The 11273-nt window shown below is 45.5% G+C and overlaps 1 protein-coding gene across 1 annotated transcript; it reads right to left on the bottom strand.

The window, feature by feature from the left end:
- Nucleotides 1-581: 581 nt before the first annotated feature.
- Nucleotides 582-1553, bottom strand: LOC141981018 (olfactory receptor 52D1-like). The gene has a single exon (XM_074942836.1). The coding sequence runs from the start codon at nucleotides 1551-1553 to the stop codon at nucleotides 582-584; it is 972 nt and encodes a 323-aa protein (XP_074798937.1).
- Between the last annotated feature and the right edge of the window lie 9720 nt (nucleotides 1554-11273).

Here is an 11273-nt window from a genome sequence, read left to right as displayed (position 1 = left end):
AAACCCCTTTGGTCTTACTGTGGAAAATCACAGCAGCAAGATGGAGTTTGGAGTCACATGTGCAAGTCACATGTCCATGCATGACTCAGTTTGCAGGCAGCAGCCATTGCTCACATGCTACCTTGACCATTCCCAGAAAGTCTCCTCAGATGTGGATTGGTGTCTCCCAAGGTCCTTTTTCAGTTAAGTGTTTCTTGATTGGGCACTTACTCAGAATAGTCCTTTCTCAAGAAGCTGACCAAATGCTTCACTGAGGCTACTTAGAATCAAACACATTGAGATACAAGTACATAGCTAAAATTCATAACTTCAAATACACAAATGATACACGCATACAGACAGCATTATCATAACCAGAAAATTACAACCTTTTCACAGACATCTTACTTAATCTCATTTGTACAAGATTTTTTGCAACTATTGGACCTTCATTGCAACAATGATCTATACGGTCAGTATATGTCAATAACGTCCCACCATACAAGAGACCTTCTGCATAAAGCACATTACAGTTACATCATATTCACATTCATAAGCATATTTCCATAAAGCATATGGAGTGCAATGTCACACCCCTTTTGTCAGGCCGGGTTAAAGTAAGTTGTCCCAGGTGAGCATATTCTGTAGGTGTATTTGACAACTTTGTCACGAAGTTCTTTGGTTTTAACACCATAAATGATAGGGTTGAGCATGGGGGGAATGACAAAATAGACATTGGCCAAGATGATGTGAACCTGGGGAGCAAAGTCATGGCCAAACCGATGTACCAGAGTGGAGAAGAATCCAACAGGATAAGCCAGCATCATCACACAGATGTGGGCTGTGCAGGTGTTGAGGGCTTTATGGTGAGCTTCCTTAGAGTTGATTCTGAGGACAGCCCTGATGATCAGACTGTAAGACAGGGCAATGATTGTCAGGTCAAACCCCATGACTACAAATGCCATAACCAAACCATAAATCCTGTTGATTGTGATGTCCCCACATGACATCTTTGCCACAGCCATGTGGTCGCAGTACGTGTGGACGATAATGCGGTTGGCACAGAATGGCAGCCTGCTCAGGAGCAGGGGCAGGGGCAGAATGAAGAGAACAGCTCTTATCAAACCCACTAGCCCTAGCTTAGCTATTCGTATGTTGGTGAGGATGGTGGTGTATCTCAGAGGGTTACATATAGCAATGTAACGATCGATGGCCATTGTCACAAGGACAGCTGAGTGCATAATAGAAACCGCATGAAGGAAGAACATTTGCGTGAGGCAGCCACCCACAGTAATGTCTTTCAGATTGAACCAAAATATCAACAGTGCTTTTGGAATGACGAAGGTAGACGTAGTGATGTCTGTGAGTGCCAGCATGCAGAGCAGCAGGTACATCGGCTTGTGCAGGCTCTGTTCTTTCCCTACAAGAAAGAGAAGCGTGAAATTTCCCAACAGGCAGATAATGTAGAACACAGAGAAAGGGATGGAAATCCAGACGTGGGCAGCTTCCATACCAGGGATGCCCAATAGAATAAATGTTGAAAGGTCAGTGGGGGTGAGGTTGAAATCTGCCATGCAGCGGTGGAAGCGTTGATTGGGCTCAGTAAAGCTCAAGGTGCCTGTGAAGGAGAAAAAGGACAGTGAGGAGGGTTACACACTTTATAACAAATAGTGCATTGAATATTTTATAGTGATTACCAATCTAGAAAGAGGGGTTGAGCAGTGATGTGGCAACATTTACAGATGGCACCAGATTACTTAGGTGATAGTCAAGTCCAGAGGACAACTTAGAGGGAGCAAACCAAGCCAGGACAATGGGCAGCATGATGGCAGGTGAATGTCAATGTCAATAGCTGGAGGGAAAAGCTTGAACTCCTCAAACACCTTACAAGGTTCAAATTTAACTATCTGAACTCAGGTCAGGGACCTGGGCATCATGGTACACAGCTCTGTGAAACCCTCCTCACAGTGCAACCATGGACAGAAACTAAGCAAAACATTGGGATCCAGAAGGAGTCGGGTGGGAAATCGTACAGAAAATACAATGCCATGAGATCTGTCAGTCAATGTTTCACCCTCCTCTGGACTCCTCTGTGTAGTACTGGGCACCCTTCTCACACAGGACTCTGCAAAACTAAATGGGTTCAGGCAAGGCTGACAATAATGATCAAGGACTCAGGAAAACTCTCATACAAAGAGAGGTTGAAAAAACTTGGATAGTTATACTACAAGGGATATGAATTAGAGGGGTTATGAAAAAGTCTATAAAATACTGAAGATAGAAAGATAGTTGAAGCCATGAACAAAGCAAGAATCAGGAACAGTTTAGACATTTACATGGATCATGAGACTATCCAGTTATGATAGTTACATCTTCATAAATATTTTGGAAAGCCTATATGCCAATATGTTTTAGGGAGCAAGCCAATCTGTTAGACATAGGGTGACACCCATATCATAGTCAAATCACAAACACCCCATCTATCTACTACTGGGTTTCTTACACCGCTACTCCCTTCAGGGCATGCTGTCCAGAGAAAGCCTAAATACAGGGTTGATACTGAGGTCTCTAGTAATTTAACCCTCTTTAAAGAAGGGAAGAAGGAGAATGTGGGGAACTACATCATCACGCCAGTCCCTGGAGAAATCACAAAATGTAGGTCCTCAAGGAATCCATTTTGAAGCACTTGGAGGAGGTGAAGGTGATCAGGAACAGTTAAAATGGATTCACCAAGGACAAGTCATGCCTTACCAACATGATGGCCTTCTATATTGAGATAACTGGCTCTGTGGATATGGAGAGAGCAGTAGATGTGATATACCTTGACTTTAGCAAAGCTTTTTATATGGTCTTCCAGAGTATTCTTGCCAGCAAGTTAAAAAAAGTATGGATTGGATGAATTGACTAAGGTGGTTAGAGAACTGGCTAGATCATTGGGCTCAATGGCTCGTTGGCAACCAGTATCAAGCAGAGTGCCCCAGGGGTCCATCCTGCCACTAGTTTCCTTCAACATCTACACTAATGATCTGTATGATGGGATGGATTACACCCTCAGCAAGTTTCTGGAGGACACTAAACTGTGGGGAGAGGTAGATACACTGGAGGGTAGGGATAGGGTCCTGCAAATAGAATGCAAGAACCCCAGGCACTACTACAGGCTGGAGACCAGCTGCTAAATGGCAGTTCTACAGAAAAGGATTTGGGGATTGCAGTGGACGAGAAGATGAACATGAGTCAACAGTGTGCCCTTGTTGCCAAGAATACTAACAGAGTATTGGCTTGCATTAGTAGGAGCACTGCCAGCAGATTGAGGGAAATGAGTATTCCCCTCTATTCAGCACTGGTGAGGCCACATCTGGAGTACTGCATCCAGTTTTGGGCCCTCCAGTAGAAAAAAGATGAGGACAAATTGGAGAGCGTTTAGCAGAGAGCAACAAAAATTATTAGGAGGCTGGAGCACATGACTTACGAGGTGAGGCTGGGGGAACTGGGCTTATTTAGTCTGCAGAAGAGAAATGTAAGGGGGGATTTGATAGCAGACTTCAGCTACCTGAAGTTGGGTTCCAAAGAGTATTGAGCTTGGCTGTTCTCTGTGGTGGCAGATGACAGAACAAGGAGCAATGGTCTCAAGTTGTAGTGGGTAATGTCTACGTTGAATATTAGGAAACACTATTTCACTAGGAAGGTGGTGAAGCACTGGAATGGGTTACCTACGGAGGTGGTGGAATCTCCATCCTTAGAGGTTTTTAAGGCCCGGCTTGACAAAGCCCTGGCTGGGATGATTTATTTGGTATTCATGCTGCTTTGAGCAGGGGGTTGGACTAGATGACCTCCTGAGGTCTCTTCCAACCCTAATCTTCTATGATTCTATGATTCTATCCCGGGATTAACATCAGTGTCCCGGTGGCCCACTGTTTCAAGCAGCTGCTAGCAGCTTCTACACATGAAAACTGTATTTATCGAGGCCCTCTGTGACAGAAGGACAGTTCCAATGCCCTGGAACTGCTTGGTATAAAGCTAGCCAGGACTACCTGTAGCATGATTTCCCTCAGGGCACGCTGTCCCGGACAAGGACCCTGGTTGTCTTTTCTGGTATAACCCCGGAGCATTCAACATCCATATTTCCACCATATACCTCCCCTTGGTGGGGGAAGACAGAGGGCCCTGCACCCCAATTCTGCACTGAGCAGTGCCTCTCAGCCTTAAGCTTTTGTGCTGTAGCTCACGAAAGCTCATGCTCAAATAAATTTGTTCGTCTCTAAGGTGCCACAAGTCCTCCTTTTCTTTTTGCGAATACAGACTAACACGGCTGCTACTCTGAAACCTGTCATAAAGATCCATGTTGTTTTCTACCAGCGAAAGGCCTAAAGTTACATAACGACAACAGCATCAAGAACAACAACTGGAAAAAAAACCTGAGTAATGGTTGTGACACCCAGACTGCAGTTCTGTGGCTTCTCATGGCAAAGACACCCTGAGACCCCTGCAAATGCATTTGGTGCCAGGAAAGGTCCCAGCACTGGCCTTGAACCAACATTCATAAAGAAAAAAATAATTTCAGCAATGCTGCCCACCTGTCCGTATACATGCTGCTCCCTGCCACACAACCACCATCACTGCCCGTCTGTCCCTGTACACCCCCTCCTGCTCCCACATCCCCTGGCACTACCTGCCCCCCTGTGTACACCTAATTCTCTGCCCCACAACCCTGAGTGCTGGTGACTTGTCCATGTAGGTCCCCATCCCCAGAACTTCCATCCCTGTCACATAGTGATACCCCTCACCCAGGACCAAAACCACATGACAGACCCCCCAGCGACAGCTCACAGAAATACCAGCACAGACTAGGTTAAACTCCGTGTCTGCCTGCACCAGGGAAAAGGGGGAGATCAGCATGAACTGCCTTTCTGGGGGTGAAGGGAGCCCCAGCAGTAGCTCTGCCTGTGCAGGGAAGCAGAGGGACAGACTTGGTGGGAAGGAGAGAGGATGTGGACACTAAAAGGAGCCAGTGTGGATGTCCATTCCCTCATTCACAGTTTCAGGGCTCTGTGGCACTGTAATATGGATACTCCATGACCCTCTCTCCCCTGCCACACACACATATTGTGAGTTCCTGCACCTCCCTGGTGAGATTTCCAACACTGCCTGGTTTACTCTAAGCCAGAGACATGCTCTTATCTTTACAGCCTTTTGGTGGTTCCCATCCTTTCCAGAACCAGAGATGCAGGGGCACAGAGAGAGCAGACCCCTTTCCCCACCTCAAAAAACTGTTACCCTCATTGTTTGAACCTTTAAGCCAGTGAGTTTGAGATTTCATCAACTCTCCTGTCAGTTCTTCTTTGGTCCAAACGAGCTCACCTCCATAGAAGCCACACCACGACTCCAGTTGAAATCACTGGAGGCTCATGGCCAGTGTAAATCAGGTGGATTTAGGGTGAACTCCTGGCCATGTTGGGAGTTTTAACATGGATCTTTCAGCTCCTGGGTCTGAAAATCAGGGCTTTGGGTCCGGCTACAGAAAGCACTATTCTATTAGGGTGCTGAAAAAGTCTGAAGGAAACCCCCAGCTCATGTGGTCTTCTGAGACCGGGCATGAAAGATCAGGGTTTCAAAACACAGCAACCATGATTTTCTTCACTGGAAGGCCAGGGTGAATTCTTAGTGGCACACAGAAGGCAGAATGTGAGACCAGAATCTGGCCAGTGTGTGACCCTTTCTTCTTGTGAACACTCTGGTAACGTGGATACCCACTGCAGAGGCTTTGGCTGAACTTCCTAACAGGACAATGGCATTGCTGATTTGGAAAACTTGAGCAAACCAGAGGAAAAACCACACAGCTGAAAAAACGAATCTACTCACACAGATAGAAGGACACAGTAAGAGACAAGGAACAGATCTTAAAAAGAAGAATTTCTCTAAACTATTTCCAGTACATGTATACGGTTTCAGAGTAACAGCCGTGTTAGTCTGTATTCGCAAAAAGAAAAGGAGGACTTGTGGCACCTTAGAGACTAACCAATTTATTTGAGCATGAGCTTTCGTGAGCTACAGCTCACTTCTCAAATAAATTGGTTAGTCTCTAAGGTGCCACAAGTCCTCCTTTTCTTTTTGCGAGTACATGTATAGTTCCAAATTTACCAGGTAAATCCCTTGGTGTTTCTAACAATACTAAAAAGTTGAAGTTGCCGTGATGGTGAATTCCTGCCCAGATAATTCTTGACTTGAACCCTGGAACCCTTCCTGAGCCCTCAGCACTAACTTTAATGCAGAAACAGGCAACTCACCAAAATCCCACTCAGCAGAGAGAGGAAGTCTCCTTACAGTGACACGAAGGCAGAGCCCTGAGAATCAGTGTATGAATCTCAAATGTCTGAGACTCAACATGCCGGACAATGACCTTTATGATTCGCCTGAACAGACCCTGTGGACTCTCAGGTTGGCCAGGACTCACTTACAATTCCCTCAGCTCCATGAGCATCGAACGGGAAGAGCAGAAAATAGACCATGGAAAACTTCAGCTTGAGAGCATCCCCGGGGACAGAAATGATTTGCCAATTCCCAGGGCTCAGATTCTCAGGGGAAACTTAGTCTTGCAGACAGTTCAGCCTAACAACTGACAACTGCTTTCTTTTCTGTGTGTAATGTACTGACATCTGCACTATGTGTGGAAATGCTGCCACAACATAGAAGACCAAAAATCATTTTCAGCTGATCACAGCAGAGTATCAGTGCATACCATCAAGGCAGTGGTAACATCCATTCCATTAGACTCTGAAATTCACTGCCACCCTGTGGAGGCCAAAAGATGTGATCCTGAATTGATGCAAGCCAAATGGCGTGGAAAAGGCTTTCTTCTCCTAGGATTATGGCATCAAAGTTACTTGCCAGTATCCCTTTGTGAGGTCTAAAGTGGATATACATGTGGCAGCTCCCAGCTGTTCTAATCGTTCATCTACTCTCTGCATCGAATAAGCATAACACGTCATTAGTGTGTTGATCTTTCAGAAACCCGTGCAGAGACGGGTTGTGCTAACCTGTGTCAGAAGTAGTACCAGGGGACTTCTCCACTCACTGTGTGATTCCTTTACCACTCCCAGAGCCAGAATGACCTGGAGTTCCTCTCACATTTTGTCCCACGTAGTATGAAAGAACAGCCTTGGAATTTCACTAATCTGTTGTCCTGGGGCCATTTCACTATGGGGTAGTTTAGGTAGCTGTGCCCTGCCAGGGTGAGAACATGGTGGGAAAGGAGTCAAACAACTGCGACATCTGGATCTTTTGTTTGGGACAAAGACCCTCCCCTGTGCTTGTGTCACAGGTGCCTGGAGGCTTAATGTGGGTTCCGAAGAGTATGAGTGTGACACATTTTCACCCTCAGGGTGCAGTCTGAGAGCCGAGGGAACTGCTGCACCCCTCTAGCCACCCTGCTAGGTTGGCCCTTTTTCACACTGCTTTGTTCACACAGTTTTTTCACACTGCAGCCGATGAAGTGAGCTGTAGCTCACGAAAGCTCATGCTCAGATAAATTGGTTAGTCTCTAAGGTGCCACAAGTCCTCCTTTTCTTCTTACTGCTTTGTTAGTGATTCATCCTCTCCCGACCCTGTTATCACCCAACACGACAGCAGATGGCACCACACACCCAAATGAGCTATCTGAGGGCTTACCTAAGCCACCAAAACACAAAAAGTAGACACCAGCCAATTTGCCAGCTCCCCAGGCTCACACCTCTGACTGAAGTATAAACGCAGAATTATACTGTCTTGCATTTGTAGCCCACAGTCCAGTGTGCTTCAGCTGCAGCCCTGGGAACTACAAGTTTTGGACTACAAACTGCAGCATGCTGCGAGAACTTCCTGGTTCCTGTCAGGAGGTACCTCTGACCCAGCCTGGGGTCTCAGAATTGACTGGGCCAGGAGCACATAGCAGGCAAGCTGAGAGGAGGCTGCTGGACTGTGATCCTGTTCTATGTTCTTTATAGAATAAAGCCATTTCCTGGTGGTTTATCTGAGTGGGTCTGGTCTGAGGTGAACACAATCTGACACACAACGCAGAGCACACAAATGAGCCTCAAGCCCAGTTCCCTAAAGTTGTGTAAAAAGTCACAAGCAGGCTTCCCCTATCTCGAAGAACCTCATACTGGGCCAGTGAGCAGGAGTGGGGGCTACACGTTGTACAGGAATCTGTACAATGTAAGCTCATTAATAGAGTTTTCCCTCCCCTCAGTGTGGGAAGGATATGCAACAAGCCTGTGTTAACCAAGCTGAGATTTTCCCCAGACACTTCTCTCAACAGATGACTGATTTAGATAAAGCAAAAACAAGTTTAAATACAGAAAGAGAGATTTTAAGTTACTATACTTGATAGCAAACAGATCAAAGCAGACTACCTAGTAAATAAACCAAACCGCAATCTAAGCCTAAAAGGCTACCTAGATTGAATATGAATTAGTAATTTCTCACCCTGGCTGGTGATACAAGCAGTCCACCAGATTTCCACACACAGGCTAGAAATCCATTTAGCCTTGGACCAGCACTTCCCCCAGTTCAGTCTTTGTTCCTCAGCTGTTTCCAGGAGTTCTTTTGTGTGGGGAGTGAGGCCACTAGATTTTGTCACACCCCACCTTATATAGATTTAACATATGGGGGGAATCCTTTGATCCAAACCAAGTTCCCAGTCCAATTTGTGGAACAATACAGATACCTAAAATGAAGTTCAGTGTCGTGCTTTGGTCACATTGCCTCGCATGCGCTGCTGAGTGTTAGTGGCCATTATCCATAGGCTGTCTGGAGCGCTCTCAGGAAGCCTCACCGGTAAGGAGATAAATTTCTCCTAAGGTCTATTGTTTCCTCTAATAGCCCATTAACCAGAATAGGCCTTCCAAACCCCTTCAGACTGAAAGCGTTTTGGGTAGTGGGTGTCACTCTGGTGTAACTGCATTTGAAATACTGATACATAGTCAACAGCTGTCAGTAGTAGCCGTGTTAGTCTGTATCAGCAAAACAACCGAGGAGTCCTTTTGGCACCTTAGAGACTAACAAATTTATTCAGGCATAAGCTTTTATGGGCTAGAACCCACTGCATCAGATGTATGATGAAGTGGGTTCTAGCCCACAAAACCTTATGCCCAAATAAATTTGTTAGTCTCTAAGGTGCCACAAGGACTCCTCGGTTTTTTTATAGTCAACAGCAAATCATAACTTTTCCAATGACAGCTTATAAGACATATCTTGTACAAAATGTATTATATAGGTCAGAATGATATCATAATCATACAAATAAGAAGAATATGGGGTGCAGTGCCACACAGTGGGGTTATGAGGAGGATCCCCTCTGTGGCTTTTAAAGATTCAAATGATAGCAATAAAGCACATTAGAAAACATGATCCCAGTTATGCATACAACATGATAGGATGTAAATTAGCTGTTACCACTCAAGCAAGAGATCTTGGGGTCATCGTAGATAGTTTTCTGGAAACATCTGCTCAGTGTGCAGCAGCTCTCACAGACGTAACAGAATGTAAGGAACCATTAGGAAAGGGATAGATAAGAACACAGAACGTATGATGATGCCAGTATATAAATATAACACACCATGCATACTGCATGCAGTTCTGGTCACCTCATCTGAAAAAATAATCTTAGAAATGGAAAAGGTACAGAGAAGAGGAACAAAAATGACTAGGGTTATGGAAAAGTTTCCATCTGAGGAGAGATTAAAGAGAATGGGATTTTTCAGCTTGAAAAAGAAACAAGTAAAATGGGATAAGATACAGATCCATAAACTCATGAATGGTGTGGAGAACGTGAATATGGCAGTGTTGTTTACTCCTTCACCCAAGGAAATTAATAGGTAGCAGGATTATAACAAAGAAAAGGAAGTAGTACACATAACAGACAGTCGACCTGTGGAACTCCCAGGGGATGTTGTGAAGGTCAAAAGAGTAATGGGGGTAAAGTAAAAGAACTAGAGAAGTTCATTGAGGATAGGTCCATCAATGGCTGTTAACCAAGATGTTCTGGGATGCCACCTCCTGTTCTGGGTGTCCCTACCCTCTGACTGCCAGAATATGGGAGTGGATGACAGGAGATTGATCCCTTCATAATAACCCTCTTCACAGAGTCTTGTGGCCATTTCTTAATTGAAGAATGTATTGGAGTATGTCCATCGCCAGGGGTCTTTGCTCTTCAGTGTTTCTCCAAGCAGGTCTAGAAAGCCTCGAGGCTGCTTCCCAGACAGCAGTTCAAAGGGGGAAAACTTGGAGGCATGAAGCACCTTCCTGATAGCAAAAAGCAGGTTGTGGAAGAGTCGGTCCCAATATTTGGAATCTGAGGCTACACACTTCTTTAGTGTCACCACTAAAGTTCTGTGAAATCACTCTACCAACCCACCAGTTTGGAGACGGTAGATGAACATTCTAGCTGTAGCTCACGAAAGCTCATGCTCAAATAAATTGGTTAGTCTCTAAGGTGCCACAAGTCCTCCTTTTCTTATTGCGAATACAGACTAACACGGCTGTTACTCTGAAACCTATTCTTAATGTCTTTACCCTCAGTAGTCCTTGATCAGTATGTATTTTGGGGGCATCACCACTCAGGAATGGAATTTCATAAGCTCATTTGGTTCATACCCAGGGTGCTAGGACTATGACAAGAGGGCAATAAACCTGGCTGGGTGCTATGGGTGGCACATATCAAAGGCAAGGGAAGGCATTGCCTTTCCACACGGCTTTGCTGGGGCTATCATGGCCCTGCCTCTTCCCCTCCCTGCCTTCCACACTTTGGATGTATTTACTATAGTTAATGCAGATTGTGGGGTAGCTGGGAAGGCTGAGTAGCAGGTAGTGAGTGGCAGCTCACATTTCAGTCAGGTACACTTTCCCAGCTGCTGGCCTCTTTCTCATCCCCCCTCCCAGCTCCTTGGGTTGGCTAAATGGGCTTTTTCCTCGCTTCCCCCCCCCCCCCGCCCTCTCCCTGCTTGGGTGGCCCCAGCCCCAGCTAGTGAGTCCCCTGTCTCTGCTCAACCTCCCACCTGATTGCTTTGTGTGAGGTTTCCTCTTCTCCCCTCCCTCATTCTCCCAGCCCAGCTGCTGCCCTCTGGCAGCAGATAGGGGACTTAATTAGCCTGTGCCTCATTTTCTCCATCCAAAAAACAGGGATAATAGTACATGCCTGCCTCACAGGAGTTTGTGTAAATTCTTTTTTTTTTTTTTTTTTTTGGTTAGGTGCTTTGAGGTCATCAGATGGAAAATGCTTAGAAGTGAAATTTTGCAAAGTGTTTTTGACAATTCCAAAA

This window comes from Natator depressus, chromosome 1 (genome assembly GCF_965152275.1).
Source record: "Natator depressus isolate rNatDep1 chromosome 1, rNatDep2.hap1, whole genome shotgun sequence".
NCBI lineage: Eukaryota > Metazoa > Chordata > Testudines > Cheloniidae > Natator > Natator depressus.
Note: the sequence above shows the minus strand (reverse complement) of the source record. Positions and strands in the feature narration are given on the sequence as shown.